We start from the raw sequence: 22,223 nt of genomic DNA, 5'->3' as shown, positions 1-22,223 counted from the left end.
GTGAAGAAAACTGAAGAGATGTACAGACTGATATGGAAAGGGTGAATTTCGAAAAGAGCTACGAGTTGAGTGGTACAAGAGGGGGATGAATTTAAACCCAAGGAAGGACTTCTTAATACCGGTGCGGTAGCCCTGGGGTTCATTGTGGGATCAATACAGAAACTGCGGACGCGTAGGAGTGGCAGCAAGTTGTCTCATTGGACGTTTACCAAGGATTGCTCCGATTGGCTGTGGGCTGGCACTGCCAGGAGGCGTAACCCCAGAGTTGTACTGGGGGGGTGATCGGGCGGTCCTCGACCCTACACCGTTTGCCTGACTACGTTACTGAAGGGGGCTAGCCGGTTTAACTAAAAAGACTACCCAAGGGGGGAAAGGCAACACCGACTAGAAAAAGTATCGTGGAGTAAGCGGTGGGAGAGAGGGTGACACAAACCAGGGATACCAAGGTTCAGTCTGTGTTTGTCCACCAGAGAAGCTGTACCAGTGACAAACATCTGTCCAGTAAGATTAATCTGAAGGATGTGATTATTAATATGTTGGTAATTGTCTCATGATTGAATATCAGGTATTGATGATGTGTAACTGTGATTTGTCACTTGATTGACAACTACTTTCTCCCCACCAAGGATTTTGGTTTATTGGTGCAGTGTTATTGTGACAAGAGTGAGTATTCTTCATTGACTTGGAGATTGACTTGTGTTGAGTGAACCAATGTGAAAGAAGGAAAGCCATCATCCGATGATTGATGAACCTTCAGTTTAGTGGATGAGTGATACCCTTAAGTTAATCAATTCAGGAAATCTTGTTCTTCCTGGAGTCCCTGATAAATCAGACTCTGTGAATCATTGCCGAGGTCTCCAATGCAGCGTCATCGACTTACTTTGCTGTCTCCACCGGCATTCCGTTGGTGAAGGCATCACAATGATCACTTCAGTTTGAGTGTCTCGGAGGTGTTCACAACTAAAAAACCCCTTTCTGATTAACTTCAAGTGTTGATAATCACTGATAAATACGAGTGCGGAGGAGGTTAAAGGTGGTTACGGTGGTGCCACGTTCGGATACGCAAGTCGGCAGGCCGGCTCTGGGGTGCCGGGTCCGGGGGGTGTGATGAGCTGCTCCGAGGTGATGTATCAATACTATCCTTACCTCTATCAGAGGCCACCGCCGCCCCCGCATCCCAGTCACCCTCATGCTGCATCACATCCACATGCACATGCTAATCCCCATGCTGCTCATCATAGTCCCGCCAGGCCAGCGCCTTTTCAACCGTTCTCGGCTACTGCTACTCATCAGTATGACAGGGTAAGTGATGATATTCATGATAACATCTCAAAATTGGGATTGTCAAGGTTTCTTTCTGGAACTTTTAACCCTAGTCTGGTCAACAAACGCGATCCTGCGACTTTGGTCGTCTCCGCGGGGATTCCCCGCCGTATTGTTTAGGGTTTAGCGTTGCCAAATTCACTCTACATTGCTCACGCGCGTTTAGTGAGTTTCCGGCAACGTCGCGTCATGGGCAACTTCATTTAACATGGGGAAAGAATACTTAATAATTTGTTTTCTTTAGGAATTTTGGGAAATATGTTGCTCTAAAAACTACTAGAGTTAGCTAGTCATAGGTTGACCAATCTAGGATTGAGGATTCCCGTATATCTAGAGGGCCACTTCATAGATTTAAATTTCAATAAGTTGTGACCTGTCCTCTCCACTGGAATCCCTTTAAGGTTAACTTCCTGATCGGTTATTGAAGTTGAGTTTCCGTTAATGGTTTTACACATCGTTTATAATTTATATGAAGTTGATGGCCTTCAGTTTATTACCTTCGAGGATCATAATATTCGTTTGGCTTGAATGCTTCAACGAGTTTCTTTCGAAGCAGGTTCCACACAAGATATTAATCCCTCAATGAAGCTGGAAAGAATCCCATGAATTGGATTTTCCGCTGTTGAATATTCGGGTTTAGCTTCATAATCTCCGAAACAAACCGACCGTCTAATCCGATTAGAACCTTCTCACCATTGTCACTCCAAAAGGATCATGATCGTGGTTGGACAGGTCCTCAAAACAAACAAATAAGTTTATTAAATCGTTAGCAACACTAATTCTAAAACCCATGAAATATAATCTATTGAAGCTTGAGTATCTCTGAACACTTTCCAACGAGTTTCTTATGAAGCACGTTCCACACTAGATATGATTTAGGCTAATCTAGGGGTGTGTGGGCGAGGTAGGGAGTCTTGAATGGTGAAAACAGTAGATTATGCTGCGCAGACTGAGTAGGGGACGGAAGGGCAAATGAACCCCCCGAAAAAAATTAAAAGCTTGTTTTTCATAATAATTTTCCTGACTATTTGGCATTTATTGTGTAAATAAACATGGTAAATACTGCGGAAAACAATGAACCGTAATTTCCACAGTAATTCCGATAAGTGGAAATTTCAGAAATTGGGAAAAGCATAGTTTTGACCTCTTAAACTCACAGGAACATTTTTTTTCATCTAAAAAGTTCGTTCAAATAACAGAATTATTAAATTTACAAGTCAATAATTGGGCGCATTTTCAAATAACAATAATAATTCTTTTATGTTGAGCATTATGCGCAATCGTCACACTCGAATTGACAATCGACTGGACAAATTTTTTGACTTCAAACGCAAACTCGTTTGCACTTGTAAAAATTTCCTCATGCGATTGTTTGACTCTTAAACCATCACGTATTCCGTTTCAGCTTTATAATCCCTCAAACAAACCGCCCATATTAGAGCCCATCTAATCCGATTAACACCTTCCCACCATCATCATTCCAAAAGGATCATGATGATGTTTGGACAGATCTCCCAAAACAAACAAATAAACTTATTAAATCGTCAGCATCGCCCCTAAAACAATCCATTGAAACTTGACTCTCCGATAATGGTGTTTACAAAACATTCCACCAGCCCCGCAGGCAAAAAGGAAAATCCGTCTAACCGTCGGGGCTGGAAACAAGAGGGGAGGGGTTAAACGAAGCACTCGAAAAATGCCTCCGGTCTCCTGAAATAGTTTTCTGGTTCCTGACTAGTCTCAACTTTGTTTTTTTTTCCCCGAAACTGCTTCTACAGTGCGTCATTTTAATACGTCTGGCGGGAGGTCAGGCGTGCTCCTGGTGGCCGCATCAACGCGCAACGGGGTGTCGAGTGGCGTTTTGCACAACCGGTGTGTGCTCCCTATTATTTCTTACTCTTTCATTTTTTTTCTTGCCACATGTCTATCTCCCGTTCGGCTGTTTGCCGTTTGACTCGACACTTAATGTCTTCATGAAGTTTAAATTCACGGGGATGAAGTGTGAACAGACAGTTGTCGGGTTTTAATCGCGTCCTGATCCCGTTTAAGGTATTTCGGGTGAAAAATCAAAGTAATGAAAAAAAATTGAAAAATTGAGGGGAGAACTGTCTGTGTATGACGCATCATTGGGAAATTTTTCGTATTTTTTCTCGGTCTCGAAATCGAGAAAAAAAAATGAAATTGGATGTCTCTGTAACCTCATAATCATAGGAACGATCCGTGCGGCATTGCCATGTCTCTGACGCCTTTTCATATTGTTTCAATAATTATAAAAACATGAAATGACAATAATTTGACACTCGCACGTGATGGGAAAAAAACCAATCTGACGGAAAAAATAATATTCTGAAATAATTACTTGAAAATTCGAAAACAATGAGCCTCCCTTCCGTTTTGTGGTAAATCAGTTGTTGCGAAATGGCGCTGCATCGAATATCCGCTGTTTGTCAAGCGATTGAAATCTCAAAGGATCGACATACAATTAATTATCGTTCACTGCATCCGTAACTGTTACTAAGTTGCGGTGTATCCGGAGCTCACAGAGAGAGAAATGGGATTAATGATAATGGTGTCTCGTGAATTATTGGATAATTAGGGGGATTAATATGGGATTGAATTTCTGAGTAACTCCCTCCTCCCCCCTCCTGGGATAATATATTTTTAATTCCCCTCTCCACCCATTCTGGGGTGGAGGAACCGGTGCGTTACACACACGTATCTGCGGTCAGAGGCCGAACTTTCAGCGTTTTACAGCAATAAAGCACGCTCGAGTCTCTCTCCGTCTTGTGTGCGCGCGCGCTTTGCGGTGCGGTTTTTCGGTGCACGCGAATATGCGGAATAAAAGGAAAGGAGAGATGCCACGAAAGAGTTTGAGAAAAAATAAAAAATAGTGGTGAGGAGAAATAAAAGGGAATGGAGGAGTGAGATGGGATGGTGAAGGGAGAGGGAGAATGAGGGAGTTATCCGCGCGCGGCGCGCACCCGTGAGAAAACGGGTTGATCGTCCGCGGAGAGTTTTTAACGTTCCGCACCGCTGTACGAGGCGAGTGTAAGCGCGCTCGTGTATTCGTCCCCCCCGACACCGCCGGAATACGCTCTCGGCTATTAATTCCCTGGGTTTCTGGGCTGGGTGGAAAAAAAGGGGAAATAAAGATGAAAAAGGGGGGCGGGGGAGAGGGGAAATTAAGAGGAGAAAAAAAGGAAAAACTTAGATGCGGAGACACCGGTCAACCGCTCCGTTGGCAGAGATGCAAAAGCGGGGACGAGGCGTTGGGTCAGGCCCTAAATAAAACGAATAAATGTTTAAATAAAAGTAAACTTGTGTCTCGGGACGCGCTCTGCCGACTGGTTGCCCGTCGCGTCCGTGAACCCCGGAGATACACATAATACGCGCCTTTTTTTTTACCCCTCGTATTTCTTTACGCGCGTTGTAAATTATTAGTATCTCACGACGGAGATTTTAGTGAGCGTTTTGATCAATCAGGGACTCATGTCTCGGGTAATGTTTCAGTTTTTTTTTTAAGGGGGGGCTTTGGGCTGAGGTTTTTTGAGGGCTTGTTTTATTCATCTCGCTGGCACTCTCTGACACGTGACGAATGTCTTGTCTTACCGATCGCTGTTGACAGAGATTGGGGGCTTGCGGGAGAATGCCGACGGCAGCGGCGAGTGCCGACGGTACGGGTAACGTGAGAGGGCTGGTGATGGGGAAGAGGGAAACATTGTTGAAAAATTAAATTTGCGGAGAATTGTTTCGGATAATAAACGCGGCATTAGTTATTGTGTTTTATTTTTTAATTTTGGGGAAAATGTGGTGGCAATTCTAGTGAGAGTGACGTTGAATCCGATTTCGGGGATAAATGGTTATGAAATTTTAAATTTTATGGGTATTATGAATATATTTATAATTATAATGATGTGAATATTCATATTCCGAAACAAAATGACGTGAATTTTGAATTTTTTCTGATTTTTCCCAATTTTCGCAGAATAATTGAACCGAAAAATCAAATTTTTTAATTGATTTTCATATCATTCGAACACAAATAATTTTTTTTTTGAACTTGCGATTTTGGAGAAACACACCGAGAGAAATATTCAATAAAAATTACGTATCTGTTCCATAATTCCGGAGTAAAATGTGGTTGTAGGAAATTTTGCGGAACTGTCACAGAATATTTCTGGGGCGTCCCATAATTTTTATCTGAATCTCCTATGAAAAATTACGATACCGCCACTTAAATGTGCTGAGTCGATTGCGTAATCGGTGAGCGAACTGTGAGTTTCGTAATTTTCACTGAACATTTTCTCTCCGTCCTTAAAATCGCTTTTCCTGTTCTAAAAAGAACATACACTTAAAGTTGATAACTATCGATATCTCGCAAGTCTGTCACGCTTATTCCTCATTGGTTCCAGTCGTCCGAGGCGGCAAATTTAATTCATGATTAATTTTCAATTCAATTCAATTTATTCATCGTTTAGGCCATACAGTCTTGTACAATTGAGAGTCGAGACAATTAGCATATTTACAGAGTAGTAATTAATATATTGCTCAACATTATTTCGTTTCGAGGTTCACATAGTAGTTCCTTTAGTATTCTGTCTGTTCGGCAAGGAAAATTCAGGACATTTTTATTAATTTCAGTTCGTGGCGTCGTTACACAGTTTCTTACAAATTTTACTGAAGAAGAGGAAGAGAGCAAGACATTCTTGCTCTTTCTTTTTTATTTGCGTTGAAGATATCTCGTATGGCTTCAATCGTTATTCTCGAATGAAATTAATTCATGATTAATTTAATTTTGAGATTTTCAATTATGATTACAATTACAGCGCGCTGTAGCGCGCGTTCGGTCTCGTGAAAATAAAAAGTGCATCAATGTTTATGTAGATGTTCCGCATCCACCGTGTCGTTTCGATATGTCAGTGTGACGGGACGTGTCGACGAGTGCAATGCAAAGGATAAAAAGAATAATTCGTCTTAAGATTGTACCTCGCGAGGGAGAGAGAACCCGCGGCGACGCAGCGGAGTGACGTAAGACGCGCGGAGAGGCGCGAGAGAGAGGGACAGGTGCGTCACCCCGGTTTTCTCGAGACCCTTGCACAAGAACCCATGCACATGCCCCGTATCCTTCATTAGCACTCTCGTATCACTTCTTCTGCACTCCGACTTCCTGAATGCATTCTCATGATCGATATTACTCGCGTTTTGCCGGGAGAACGAGAAAAAAAGGCTAATAATTCCGCAAATATCGGGGGAAAGAAATCACTTCGTCGAATCTTTATAATACACTTTCGCAATTGACTTCCGGTTGAGGATGAAATTAACAGAAATAATTAAAACGATTGGGAGAGGAGAACGAGTTGCCGCTTGATCCGCTGAGTTTTCCTGAGTGTCTCCGTCGTTACGCAATGGGAAAAAAAAGAGGGGAAAACCAGTATCGGTGGACGATCGGTACTAAATTCTTTTTCCACCGCTTCCCGGATGAAGTGCCCCGGTCAATTGCCTTCTGGTCAGTGTTGAAAGGTGTAGGGTTTTTTCTTCAGGTTTTCGGGATTTTTCGGTGAATTGTTGAGGATTTTTGGCGGCGATTTGCTGTACTGTATTTGGAAATTTTTAACGCATTAAGGTTTCACTGAAATTTCGAGGAATTTTGTCCTTGGGAAATTAATAAACGTCAGGAAAACCCGTAGTTTGTACTGGATATTTATGTTTTCATCGAAAATTCAAGTCATTTAGGAAATTATCGGCTTCTTGCTGCGTAAGAATTTGGAATTTCATTAAATTTTTAGTGACAAGTTTTATTCTATCGCAGTGTTGCCGGATATACCGGTTTTTCCTCATATTTTGTGATTTTTCGATGCACTTCTAATAATTTTTGGCTGAAATTTGAGGTACACTTATTGAAGTTTTTATCGCGTTGTAGTTTTAGGAAAATTTTGAGGTATTTTGTCGTAGAAAATTTGAAATTTCAGGAAAAAATAGTTGGAAAATGTAAGTTTCGGTTCCATTATTCCGCGACAATTAATAAAAGTTGGGAAAACTCATGATTTAGTACTGGATTTTTATGTTTCTATTGAAAATTCCAGGAATTTTGGGTATTCCCATCTTCTTGCTTAGTAAAAATTCACAATTTCGTTAAATTTTCAGTGACAGACTTTTTTTTATCGCTTCCCGGATGAAATTTCCCGGTTAATGGCCCTTTAGTCAGTGTTACCGGATGTAGGATTTTACCTTTACACTTTTTGGGATTTTTCGACGCCAGACATCGGCATAATCATAAATTTTAAGTAAAGTTAAATCTGTAATAAGTCAACTCATCAATTTTTAAATTATTAAATTACGCACCAATTAATTATTCAAATTCCGAATTATTTTATCAATCAATAAGAGTTCGGAAGATTGACGATTATTTGGCTAATCGAAAATCCCTTTTATGAAATTTTGAAAAATTTACTACACAATTCACAATTCTATATTGTCAATTATTTAATTCATAATCAATTCAAAAATTTAATCATCAGTTATTTTATTATTTTTCAAATTTCAATGAAAATAAGTAAACCTTATTTTCATTCAAGTATTTGATGTAATGCAAGTATTTTATGGCTGAAATTTCTCGTGCATTTCTTGGAAATTTTTATCGCGTTGTAGTTTTATTGAAAGTTCAAGGAATTTTGTCACTGAAAATTTGAAATTCCATGGCTGAAAACTATAAATATTGGTTCAATTATCCCCTGAAAATTGATAGAAGTCAGGAAAACTCACAATTCGGTACTGAATATTTATTTTTCTATTAAAAATTCAAGTCACTTACTAAATTCTCGTCTTCCTGCTGAGTAAAAATTTGGAATTTTATTGCACGGAGAGAAATGTTCAGTAAAAATTACGGAATTACAGTTCGCTCACCGATTACAGAATCGATTCGGAAAATTCAAGTGACGTTATCGTAATTTTTCACTGGCGATTCCGATAAAAATTACGGAACGCTCTGGAAAAATTACGTAACGGTTCCGTAAAATTTCCTACAACCATATTTCGCTCCAGAATTACGGAAAAGATACGTAATTTTCATTGAATATTTCTCTCCATGTGAATTTTCAGAGACAGAAATTTTTTTCCTGTCCCCCTCCGGATGAAATCTTCCAATCCATTTCCTTCTAGTGATTTCATCACTGAATTCTCAACCGAAAATTAATGTCGACATTTCGGTTTCATTCAACCCCACTTTCCGTCCCCAGAAGCTGACCATGAACCCCTAATTAACGAGGGGCCACCGTGGAAAGGTCGAAAAATCAGGAGAAATGGAAAAATCTTACACGAAACGTTTTCGTGAAATACTTCAGGTATAATCCAGCTTCTGTCCTCAAAAAACCATTCCCCCTTCCTCTCCCTCTGGTTACACTCGCTCAAACGAACCGCGAGCATTATACCTGACCAAGTTTTACGATGGTCGCGCCAAGGTGGCGATGCGTCCACCCCCTTCTGTTCCTCAGGGGTTATCGTGACCGCGGGATCTGTGTAGAGTCCTGAAACACCAATGCCTGACTCTCTCGCACGCGCATTCGCATCCACTGCTCGGGACCAAGTGAGAAAAGAAGAGATAAAATGCTGGGAAAAGGGAGAAAAATAAATGCTCGTTGGCCGGGGACGGCGGGAGGGAGGGGGAGCACTCACGACTATGGGTCTCTTTTCCTCTGGCTACGTCGTGGAGAGCCAATTTGGAACAACGGCGAAAAAAAGAGACGCGTTTCTTTATTCCGTGGTGACTTGTTCGTTTCGGGGGGAATGGAGTCGTTTTCTTCGAGTCCTTTGTCTTGGAACAGAATTCTCCGGGGGTTTTTTTAAGGGCCTGATAAATCGGTAAATCGATTTTAAATGGGGGATTGATTTTTGGGGATCGGGGAGGGCTGATTGCGGAGGAAGTATTTTGACTTTATTACTTCATTATGGGGGTGATTATTTTGCAGGGAAATTTCCGGTGAGAGTGTCGGGAATTGCGGATGAATAAGGTTTTCACTGAATTTTTAAGCAATTTAACATTCATAATTTTGTGGAAAAATCCGGGGGAACTGTAAATTTTAGTTTAATTGTTCCGAGAAAATTCATGAAAATACAGCAAAATTCAGAGGAGTGTCTCCTTAAACTAGAGATTCACTGTTAAAAATTTTCTACAGAAATTTTAACTAATTTTGTCATTGAAAATTCATAATTCCATGGAAAAATCGATGAGAACCGTAAATTTTAGTTAAATTATTTCGTAAAAATTGATGGAAAGGCGGGAAAATTCAGAGGAATGTCTCCTTGAGTTCTAGATTCCTCCGAATTTTCAGGGAATTCCGTTAAAATTCCTGGAATTTCGAGCATTTTAAAGGGATTCCCTGGAAATTCAAGCGAATTTGGCAGTGAATATTCATTTTCACTTGAAAATTCATGTGAATTTCGGAATTTTCGTCTTCCTACCGCTAAAAAATTGTGACTTTACTGGAATTTTCAGAGAAACTTGAAATTCCATTGATAATTCAGCCACATTTTTACGATAGTCTAGTACATATCTGAACCCGTTATGCCCCCTATGCTGTTTTTAACCACTTCAAATTTTTTCACTGTAAAAACTAGTGTTTTCAGGCCGTTTTAATTTAGAACTTCGATCACAACAATTTTTTTATCCTTATTTTCTTAATTCCCTCCAAATTTTGCAATTTTTTAAAAATTTTGTTGGTGAAAAAATGAATTGAAATATTTGGAAGAACAAATGGAAAGCGATCCTCGAATAAAACACCCGGAATGTCTAGAATGCATGTCTGAAAGTCTCACGTCAAGACACTAAAACCTATTCAAAATTAATTGAAGCCACTAAAAATGACTTCAATTTGATAAAAGTGGCTTAATTTCCAGTTTCTCTAAAAATAAAGCAAACATATCTTCATATTAAAAAAAAAACACTCAGTTTAATGTAAACAAAAAATCTAATAAAAATCGAGTTCCATTTTGAATGAAAACGAATAATCCTAATTATTCCAGACATAAAAATGTAGATGACGTGCATTTGAATTTGAGAAAAGTGTCTTTAAAAAAACACTTAATTTAATGTAAACATAAAATTGAATAACAATCGAGTTTGATGTTGCCTAAAAACCAATAATCCTAATTATTCCAGACATAAAAATGTAGATGCCGTGTATTTAAATTTGAGAAGTGTCTCAACTGCCGGTTTCCCTAGTGATAAAGCAAACATTTCTTCATAATAAAAAAACACTCAATTTAATCTAAACAAAAATTGAATAAAAATCGAGTTTAATTTTGCCTAAAAACCAATACTCCCAATTATTCCCGAGATAAAAATGTAGATGACACGCAATTATTGTCCACGTGGCACTCTCTCCCTCCAAGAACCTTTTTTTGTCAGTTTTAGAAGGCGTTTAGGCGTTATAAATTATAACGACTCTACTTTTTGTCCGGCGTCACATGTTCCCTCTCGTCCAAAACTCCTTCTCCTGCCCTTCGGCTCTCGTACAGCCTCTCTGTATTTCCTAGGTTCACTGTAACATAAATTAGACGGTGGAGACTTGTGTCTCGACACTGGGCGAAATTTTCAAACCACCGCGCCTGTTTCAAAATGTCCCCCCGAGTGTGTGTGAAACCCCGTGGATCTACAAAAATACGCTTGCGCGGTGGACTGCGTCGATATTACCAACACAGGGCACCGTTTCTTTTTATTCTTTTTCTATTTCAGGAGGAAAAGGGAAAAGAGAGATGAAGATAGGGAAAGAGGGAAAAAAATATTGACGTGTCGCGCCTCGTTATGCCACTCGTTTACATATCTCTCAGTCTTGATGGGAGTTCCGCTGTGCTTTTTTATTCTCCAGTCGTAATTTTTGAGGCATTAAAAAAATTTTTGACGGTATCAGAGATTCCATGTGATTTAATTGATTCTTGAGAGTTCTAATCAATTTAAAAAATTCTAGTGAATGCAAATGAGAAGTTAATTGATTGACTAATCATAATTATCAATAAATCATTCATTAACGCATGCATTCCTCGATTTGTTTTAAAATTGAAGTATTCTCAATTGGTGAACAACACAAATTTTCAGAATTCTCAGTAACAAAAAATTTTGATAAAAATAGATTTTTTGAAATCTATCAAAAAAAATAATTACGTGCATTGAAAAAATTTTGATGGTATCAGAGATTCCATGTGATTTAATTGATTCTTCAAGGTTCTAATCAATTTGAAAAATTGTAGTGAATGCAAATGAGAAGTTAATTGATTGACTAATCATAATTATCAATAAATCATTCATTAACACATGCATTCCTCGATTTGTTTTAAAATTGAAGTATTCTCAATTGGTGAACAACACAAATTTTCAGAATTCTCAGTAACAAAAAATTTCGATAAAAATAGATTTTTTGAAATCTATAAAAAAAAATAATGATGTGCATTGAAAAAATTTCGACGGTATTAGAGATTCCATGTGATTTAATTGATTCTTCAGGGTTCTAATCAATTTAAAAAATTGTAGTGAATGCAAATGAGAAGTTAATTGATTGACTAATCATAATTATCAATAAATCATTCATTAACGCATGCATTCCTCGATTTGTTTTAAAATTGAAGCATTCTCAATTGGTGGACAACACAAATATTCATAATTCGAATTTTCAGAACAAAAAATTTTGATAAAAATGAAATTTTTGAACTCTATCAAATAAAATAATGACGTGCATTGAAAAAATATTGACGGTATCAGAGATTCCATGTGATTTGATTGATTCTTCAGAGTTCTAATCAATTAAACAAATTCTAGTGAATGCAAATAAGAAGTTGATTGATTGACTAATCATAATTATCAATAAATCATTCATTAACCCAGGCATTCCTCGATATTGTTTTCCAATTCAAGAATTCTCAATAAATAACTGAGACAGCAATTCAATAAACTCATATTCCCCTTCGTGAATTTCCAATGACTGAAAAAATTTCGATAAAAATGAATTTATTGAATACTATTAATGAAAAAAGAAAACTCTCGCAACATTCTAGATTTTTGTGCTGTGCATTTTTATCCTTCAGCAGTAATTTTTGAAACATTAAAAAAAAATGGTGATGGTATCAGAGATTCCATGTGATTTAATTGATTCTTCAGAGTTCTAATCAATTAAAAAATTCAAGTGAATGCAAATTAGAAATTAATTGATCGACTAATCATAATTGCTGATGAATTATTCATTAACGTATGTATTCCTCGATATTGTTTTCAAATTCAAGAATTCTAAATATAAAACTGCAACAACAATTCAATAAATTCATATTACCCTTCGTGGATTTCCAATAGCTGAAAAAATTTCGATAAAGATGATATTGTTGCATTCTATCAACAAAAACAGTCGTAATTTTTGAAACATTGAAAAAAAATTGCAATGGTATCGGAGATTACATGTGATTTAATTGATTCTTCAGAGTTCCAACCAATTGAAAAAATTTCACTGAATGCAAATGAGATGTTAATTGATCACCTAATCATAATCGTCAATAAATTATTCATTCACGCATGCATTCCTGGATATTGTTCTCAAATTGAAGAATTCCCAATTAGTCAACGAAGAAAAATATTTATACTCCACATTCACCCGCACATTCCACCAATTACCATTGCATAATTGAATAAAAAGCGCTCAGGGATTTTTCAATAAAACACCGAAAGAACAATTCAATAAATTCATATTTTCCTCGTGGATTGCATACAACATACAGAAATTTCGATAAAAATAACATTTTTGAATTCTATTAACACAAATAGCAAATACTCATAACATTCGAGATTTATATTTCCATCAATGTCCAATATATTTGAAAAATAGTGATAAAAAATCACGCATGTGGGCATGAAGAATTTTCGTATTGAGTGGGTGCATAACGCGAAATAATAGTGAAGATGAAAATATATTATACTGCAAATTTATTCCGAAAATTATGAAAATTTGTAATTAAAACCAGAAAATTTAAAAATCAATTTCACAACAAATGAATTGTCTGAGTCACTAATTGTTACATTTTATTATGAAATATATGAATTCATTAACTATATTGTTATTATTATTATAACAATATTATATATATTATTATATTATTGATTTATTATAATTATAATATAATATGAATTCCAATAACGTATTCCTATAGAATAATAATTCTATTTAATTTTGTTACAAATTTATAGATTTCATGGAAATAATTTAAAATTTTTTTGTCATGGGAAGACGATTCTTGAATCGAATTCATGTCTTCGTATTGGAGTGAGTGGCTGAGGGATGTACGACATCAGGCATTCCTCAGCGTCGTATTAGGAGAGATCGAGCTCGTGCGCTGTAATTTGTTGTTGACGGAATAAATTTTCACTGCATTGGCATTTTTTTCCCCGCGTCATCGGACTTTCTTCGGTCGTTGGGAGTCACCGAATGCCAGCTGGCTCATTGCACACCCAGAAAAATGATTTATTTGAATGAAATGCATGAGTTTATTTAAATAACACGAAATTAAAACAAAATTAAATTTTTCTATCATTCAAATATAAATTTTTCAAATAACTAGTATTTTATTATTAATAAATCTTTATTTGATCTAAATAAATTCTGAATTAATAATTAATAAAAAACTTTCTTATGTTAAAAAAATTTATTCATTTGAGATGAATAAATTGTTGATTTGACTTTAATTAATGATTTATTTGGAATAAATTAACTGTTTTATTATTGAATAAAAATTTTATTATAAATTGATGAATTATTTATTTGATATAATTACATTCTTTCACTTGAAACAAGTAAAAAATTTCCAATAAAGATTTTGATTAAAATCAAATCAACAATTTATTAATTTCAAATAGAGAAATTTTTCTAATAAAAGAAAAGTCTCTATTTACAATTGATGAAAAATTTATTTCGGTCACATAAAGATTTATTAACAACAAAGAAAAACATTTATTCAGCACAAAAAGAACCTCAATGATAGAAAAATGTTTAATTTGGATAAATCTTTATTTCCTGCAAATGCATTGATATGTCTAGTCATTCGATGGTATTGATTCCTCGATCACTTGGATTTTTTCATCGGTTATGATGAGAATGGAGGTTACCTTCAATTGTAACAGGGATTGCCTTGAGTGCCGAGGCGACGTCCCGGAAGATTTAGGGAGGACATTGAAAAGATGTGGAACACGTGTAGAACGATAGATCAAGGGGAAAAGACGTGGCGCTACACTTTGTCAGCGGCTCTTACCACGCCCTTGAAAAACCCAAATTATGTTTCGTTCCATCTGGTGTGTCGTTAAAGTAAAGGTATATCGGGTGAATGGAAGTGTTTAAATCAAAATGTAATTAAGGGGTTGGGGATTTCATTCGGCTTGATTCGTTGTAAGTAAGGCATCAAAACAGTAAAAAAAGAGGTAAAAACGTGGGAGAAAAATATATTTCCGCTCAGGATGGTGAGGAAAAAAGGGAAGCGTTATATTTGGTACCAAATTAGGTTGAATTTATCTGATTTATATTATTTTTTATGAAATAATTGAAATATAATTCAGTTTTCTTTGATTATTTTTTCAAATTGTGAATTTTCCAGCGAAAAATTGCACTCTTAGAACAAATTACATATTAACCAATACTAATGCGCTAAAAAAAATAACTAGAGAATTGTGGCAAATATCGATGATTTTTTAAAAATTTATCTCACCCAATTTCATTGCAAATCTATGGAATTCAGTGAATTTTGAAATTTCACAATTTTTCTGCACACGGAGAGAAATTTTTTGTAAAAATTATCCTACCGTTCTATAAAAGTGTATCATGAGTCATCGTTTCGTCATTTCTATCCCGAAATTTAGTAAAAATTAATGTATGATGATCAAATTTTATTCTACGTCAGAGAAATTTTATTTTATTTTCTACACACTTTTATAGGACGGTCGGATAATTTTTATCAAAAATTTCTCTCCGTGCACTAAATCGAATTGAAAAGTTGCTAATAAATCGTTCATGATGCCTTTTCCAACCTCAGATACCGTTGCGTCACGAGAAAAACCCCGACCTTTCAAACGATTTTGCCACCTGCACGAAAAGAAAAATTCAATAAAAATTACCAGGAAAAAAACCTAAAAATTACGTCTCGAAACGTAATCCGCGAGCGAAGTAAAATTCAATAAAAAGTATGCGTCGGAACTGAAATTGTACGAATCGCCACGTAAATTCTACGATTTGTTCCGTAAAAATTGACCACTCGTCTAGTGACTCATCGCTGTGGGGACAACAAGTCGTTCCGTAATTTTTCCCCAACGATTGAGAAATTTTACGGAACGGAACGTAGAAATAACTCACCAGCTTCATAAAAATTGTTGAACGTTCAAGAATGTTTGATTTTGGAGGCATAATAAATCGGCAAGTTTCTGTAAGATTTTACTTCTTCGGGAAAAATTACGTGACAATTTCGTACTTTGTTCGTCGATGAACCTGAGAATTCCCTGAACATTTCAGATTTCTTCTCTTCCATTCCTATAAAAATCACCGGAAAACGATTCCCCACTGCGGATTACGTGAATTGTTCCGTAATTTTTACTGAATATTTCTCTCCGTCTGCAGACTCTGAAAAAAAACCTAAAACCCTTGTAGACTACATACGTCATCAAACACCTCAATTTTCTTACGCCGTGTGAACCCCGGCAGAAAAAAACAGCAAATTTCGACGTGAAAAAAATGTACAGAAGTCCGGCTGAAAATGGACGATTGGCGGACGATCGGGACTGACAAACCGGGCAATGCGTTCAATTGAATTGCAGATTTTCGCATTTTGCCGGTGCGACAGTGGACAGATGGACACATTCACGGAGGCCCACTGCTACTTCTCGAATTCAAACTGCCTTGTTTCGTTTTTTACATTTCTATTTTTATATTCCACTGTCTCTCATGTCCCGAAATACACACAAAAGGCGATTAAAAAAACTACTGATGAACAAAACGATAGAATTTCTTTCGTCTCTTCTTCAGCCAACATGTCATGAGTTTCTTTGGTGTATTATAGGCACCAGTGTAGGCTTAGATTCCACGTACTGATTATCTGTCTCGTGACGAACTTGACGTACTGCGTGTGCCACACGACTGACGCGAACGCGATTTCGATCTTCCACGGGCATTGGGCCCCTCTCGGTGGGACTGAGGTGAAGGATAATAGTTGGTGTTGGTTCACTTTGACACTGAATAAGTCAATGTCGGTGGGAAATTGTCAGACGCATCCAACGGACTGTTATTGATAGTGGTAAACGTTGTTACAGGAACATTTATTCACCTCCCGAGACTTCACGTTTCACTTCTCCCGTTGTTTTTTTTTTCATACGTATGAATTATTGCAATAAAATAAACTGGCGATTCGAATTAATCTTATCGTTTTCATTTCATCAATATTTATTCCGTAATGATGCGAGGGAAAATCATTCCGGAATGAAAATAAATTATTGTTTATGGGTGAATATGGAGGAAGTGGCTGTTCAGTCCGGGAAATTTATGAATCAGTACGCGGAATGAAAATATCTGCGGGTGACGGCGCACAATCGCGAATAATATTTATTCGCTATTCAATGGTTATTATTGTAATGGGTGTTACGTGTCTGGAATAGAAAGATCTAATCGGTGTGAATGGTGGAATTAAAGCGAGAGAGATAAGTTGTTTAGAGGGACTGTTTAATTTGCATGCGTATCTCTCAGAATTTCTTTGCAGCTGAATTTTCAATCTGCAATTTTTCGTCGGGGGCTTGGCGATTATCTGAGTGGTCATTAAGTTCATTCTGGTATGGAGGTATTGGTACTAACAGTCCATTTCCCAGTTCCAGATGGCAAAATTTTTGTTATTACCCTTTTTGTAGCCCTGTTATAGCCTCATTCGCGTTTCAATTCTGCGACATGTGAGAAAAATTAGAAAAAACGGTTTAGGGTACGCGGAGAAAATTATTTGGTGCAATTTAACAACTACTTGATTAAAATTCAGAAAACGATTTTTCAATTTCATTGGACAACCATTTGTTAAATTTTTAATAAACGTTTTTCGATTTATTTGGTGGATCAAATTTAACAAGGAAATACAGATTATTGCGGAAATTTCTTCTAGGGGAGACATTGATCGATTTTGAAGATATAAATGATTGCGGGATTGTTGCTAAATGTATACATGTCCTCACCATCTAGTTTGGTAGCCAAAATTTATTGAATGAAATTTAAAAATCTTTTCTGAATTTTAATTAATTAGTTGGTAAATTTCACCAACTAGTTGGTGAAATTCATCAAATAATTTTCTCCATCTATTTATGGCGCGATCAGGGGGGGGGTCGAAAAAAAGTCAAGAAATTGATGTCTTTTTGATACATTCTTTGATGTTTTCAAAACCCCTATGCAAAATCCCAGATAGCGTAGGAGAATGGGTGATGCACAGATTTTTTTCTAAAAAGTACATTTTAACACGGACTTTTATGGGAATTCGGAAAAAAAAGAATTAAAAATGATAAAAGTTGCAATTTTTCTGAAATTTCGCACTTGGGTGGAGCTTTCAGGAAGGAACATTAAAATAGTATATTTCGTAACGAGTGCTAAAAAACATTTTTTCACGAGTTACGAACAATATTTTTCATCACAATGTGGCGGAAATTGGACTTTTAGGTACGCGGAGCGTGCCGAAAAGTTCACTTTTCGTCACAGCGTGTTGAAAAAAATAATCCAAGTGGCCTAGGAGAATTGATTAGAAGGGATCATTAAAAAAACTCATGAAAAATAGGAATTCTGCGTGCGCAGCTTGGAATAGCGACAACGTCGAGGTTAGAAATCGTGGAGGGGTAAGCGCGGCAAATACGAATGGAGTTGTGATGATACATTTCGCTATGTGAAGCAGCATAACAGCTGAGTGAATCAGTCCTGCCAACTTGTACCTCGAATGGCACGACGTTGTCACTTTTTCTATCCATATTAATTATTTTCCAATTATCCAGAAGACAAGCTAGAAAAATAGAAGAAGGCTTGAAATATGTGGGGGAAAAATAGAAAAGTTATTAAAAAAAATTTTCGAACACAAAAAGGTCGAAATAGATTGAAAATTTGTAATTGAAATATCGTTTTTTTTTTTGTTCAGCGATTGGTTTTCTGCGAGAGAATAGATTCCCCTCCGTTTCACCTCCTTCATGGCCACCCCGCCATAAATTCCGTAAAAAGTGACGATTTCCAGAGGTCAAAAATCTGAATGAAACAAACCACTTTCCTTCACCTCTCGCGCCACTCCCGCATTGCGTAACCCAAATATTATTCCAAATGGTGAACGTGGAATGTCCCAATGGCCCTGCCTTCGATTCCATCTGGCCGTGCCATTTGCAATTCCAAGCGGTCTCTTTTTCTCGACCGACAATTTTTTCCCACCCCCCCACCCGTCTCCAATGCTACAAGAAAAAATGAAAGAAAAAAAAAGAGAACAGGAAGAAAGAATGGAGTCAACCGGAATCGCAGCCACGTATCGTAGCTGGCGCCCGAAGGCCTACGCCAGGAGCCGAAGGCCTCTTCCTGACTGTCGCTCATCTATCCCCGCACTCTTCTCCTTTTTTTCATTTATCAACGTGAATTTCCGGGACTCGAGGTCCCCGCGTCCCTGCACTTTGAATTCGATTTCGATCGTGGGATTTCCGGTTTATCGACTCACACGATCGCGATTTATGACCTCGATAGGTCTCCCGATAGTCGCGGAATTCCCAGCAAATCGATTATTCATCAAAATATCCGTGGCAACAATGAAAAATTCATCCCCAATTAATTGAATATGAATCGAGTGCCCGCGAATCCGCCGTTAAACAGCGTCACCGCACTATTAAAACAAGTGTCTTCAAAATGTCTTAATTCAAGACGAAGAATTTGAAAAAATTATGAGTATTAATAATAAATCATAATAGCATTTTGCGCACAATTATCAGTCTTTTCAACATTCGTTGTTTATAAATAAATAATTGAAATTGTTTAAACTTGCGGAAAACTTATTTTTTTAGGCATGAAATCGATTTTTGTTAAAATTCTGGGTATAAATTAATTTGTTACGATTCCGAACAAATGATTTTTACGGGGGAAAATTGATTGTTAATAAATTATTTACAGAAAATGTTCGCAATTTTCAAAAATTGAAATTTTTCAATTATTTCATCGATCTTCCCTCAAAAGTAAACTTTCTAATTTTTTTCAGATTTTTAAAATGTTTTCTAACAGTTCAATATCGAGATTCAAATTCAAACCTGCAAAATTATAAAGTTAGGGTCAAATGGACCTCAAATGAAAGCTCTGACGTTAAACTAAAAATCTAGAAAAGCATTTACTGCACGGAGAGAAAAATTCAATAAAAATTACCAGAAAAAAACGTAAAGATTACGTTTCGAAACGTAATCCGCGAGCGAAGTAAAATTCAATAAAAAGTGTGAGTCGGAATTGAAATTGTCCGAATCGCCCCGTAAATTCTACGATTTGTTCCGTAAAAATTAACCACCCGTCTGACGACTCACCGCTGCGGGGACAAGTCGTTCCGTAATTTTTCCCCAACGATTGATAAATTTTACGGAACGAAACGTAGAAATAACTCACCAGCTTCATAAAAATTATTGAACGTTCAAGAATTTTTGATTCTGGAGGCATAGGTCGGCAAGTTTCTGTAAGATTTTCCTTCTTCGGGAAAATGACGTGACAATTTCGTACTTTGTTCGGTGATGAACCTGCGAATTCACTGAACGTTTCAGATTTCTTCTCTCCCATTCCTATAAAAATCCCCGGAAAACGATTCCCCATTGCGGATTACGTGAACGGTTCCCTAATTTTCACTGAATATTTCCATGTGCCGAAAAATAGCCAAAACACTTGGCTATCCTCCCCCCACCATGGCCCAACCCGACTCCCCAAATAGTCATCCTCCACAGTCGCCTCCGAATCACCCTAAACAATTTTATCCTCCCCCTCCAACCCCCCGTCTGCAACATCATTTCCCCCCATTAGCAGCCGCGCAGTAGGAACACGAGGGCGGCAGCTGGCCGACGAGAGCGACAAATCATACTTCTGACAGTCTCGTATCCTCTCCACCTCGTTGAATCCGCATTGCTCCACCCTATCCCCCATACCTTGGGCGAAAAAAACCGCAACTCCACTGGCAACAAAACCGACAAAACCAAACATGACAAAATATCGGCCCGAGAGATATCCACGAAATACCCTCGACGTCACATGTGGCAAATGCACGTACCTCGCGCTCGGTTTTGCACACCCGCGGGATACTTAGAATTGCGAATGCACCTATGGGGTAATTGCTAGGAGGCATAAGATTCAAGGTGGGTATAAGAGGTACAGCCGGCTCGTCGGTCAAACACACGCGGTATTCCAGTAATGGAGGCTTATCGTTTTGCCGGCTACCGCGCGGGCGATTCTGAAGAAAATAAAATGAATAAAGATGAAGGGGGGAAAAAAATGAGCATTGACAGAGCGATAAAAAGACAGAGGTAAAGTGACTTTGCTTCTAGCACAAGTTGGGTTATTAATTCGCCACTTACTTCGAATACTTTGCTACTTATTTCGACGATGCCATTGCTGGATTAGGCTTGTTTATTATCTATCTGCTCAGAGAAACACAGGATTCGAGCGCACTGCGCGCTCTCTCGCTCTCTCATTCGCGCTTTTCGCGTCCTTTTATTGCCGGTGGAAGGCTCACGTTTCCAATCGAAGCGAGAATTGTTGTAAATGAATTCCACCGCGTGTACCTCAATTTTTGTAGCTGTTTGGTGGATAATTAGGTAGGGGATATATGGGGGGGTTGGTTCGTGATTCTGTGTGTCATGTGAGACCTCAATTGGCCGGGGGACGGATCACAGAACTGGCCGGCCGGGGGGAGTACACGCAATTCTAAGTGGGGGACAAAGTTAGAGAAAGATTACTGAACATGTCAGGTTATCGTGGCGCGAACTCGATTTTTAGGAGTTTTTTCTAGGGATGCCGCGAGACGCGAGGGAAACGAGACGAGACGAGACAAACGAGATGAGACGAGAACAGCCATTCGAGACAATGACAGAAACGAGACGAGAAAAACCGAGAACAGAAAATTTGAGCACGAGATAAATGAGAAACGAGACGAGAGTCGAGAGAGCCTCTCCCTCTCTGTCTCTCTGTGTATTTTTTTTGTGCAAATTGGGTTATAAAGACGAGATAAAGCGAGACAAGACGAGACGAGACGAGAGAATCTCTGAATTCTCGGCGAGACGAGAAGAAAAATTCATAAAAATCAGGAAAATTCAGGGAACATTTGAAAATTCATGCCATTTTGTTAGTGAACCTTCATGTTCCACTGAAAATTCAATCACATTGCGAAATTTCCATCTCACTCCTCCTGAAAGCTCATGAATTTTCGTGAATTCTACTTAAAACTTGAAATTTTATCACCATTTTTTTCCTAAAGTCGATTCAATGTCACTCTCATGAGATTTACTATAACATCTTCCATGAGATTAAAAAAAATTTCCAACAGTGTATCAATTTGAAAAAAGCAATTCCATCAAAAACGTATATATGAAAATGTAAGTTAATTTTCCATTCATAATATGTCATTTTTCCTCGGAATTTTCGCAGTAATTTTATAAAACTGCAACAGTCAGAACTTCGTACCCAAATGTGCGAAAAATACACCCCGATAACGGCAAAAAGTCTTTTCAAGTTGTTTTGAAAAACTTCACGTCGACTTTTCTGGAAATGAATTCCCCGCGGAGGCTTTCTCTCCCGAGTCCCCGGGGACCGCAGCCTTATGGGACTGCATTTCCAGTGATGCCCGAGCCTCCGAGAAAAACACTGCCACCGTATTGCTCGTTT

General features: G+C 37.7%; 1 protein-coding gene across 2 annotated transcripts in view; it reads left to right on the top strand.

The window, feature by feature from the left end:
- The first annotated feature begins 282 nt into the window (after positions 1-282).
- LOC107035587 (protein vestigial) overlaps positions 283-22,223 on the top strand; it is an 83,097-nt gene continuing 61,156 nt past the window's right edge. For both annotated transcript variants that reach the window (XM_015253072.1, XM_015253070.1), the window contains exon 1: positions 283-1,302. In XM_015253072.1, the coding sequence (XP_015108558.1) occupies positions 1,108-1,302 (195 nt within the window). In that variant the 5' untranslated portion in view covers positions 283-1,107. The remainder of the gene's footprint in view (positions 1,303-22,223) is intronic.

This window comes from Diachasma alloeum, unplaced genomic scaffold, assembly GCF_001412515.2.
Source record: "Diachasma alloeum isolate Michigan unplaced genomic scaffold, Dall2.0 Dall_scaffold_00199, whole genome shotgun sequence".
NCBI classification, from domain to species: Eukaryota; Metazoa; Arthropoda; class Insecta; order Hymenoptera; family Braconidae; genus Diachasma; species Diachasma alloeum.
Note: the sequence above shows the minus strand (reverse complement) of the source record. Positions and strands in the feature narration are given on the sequence as shown.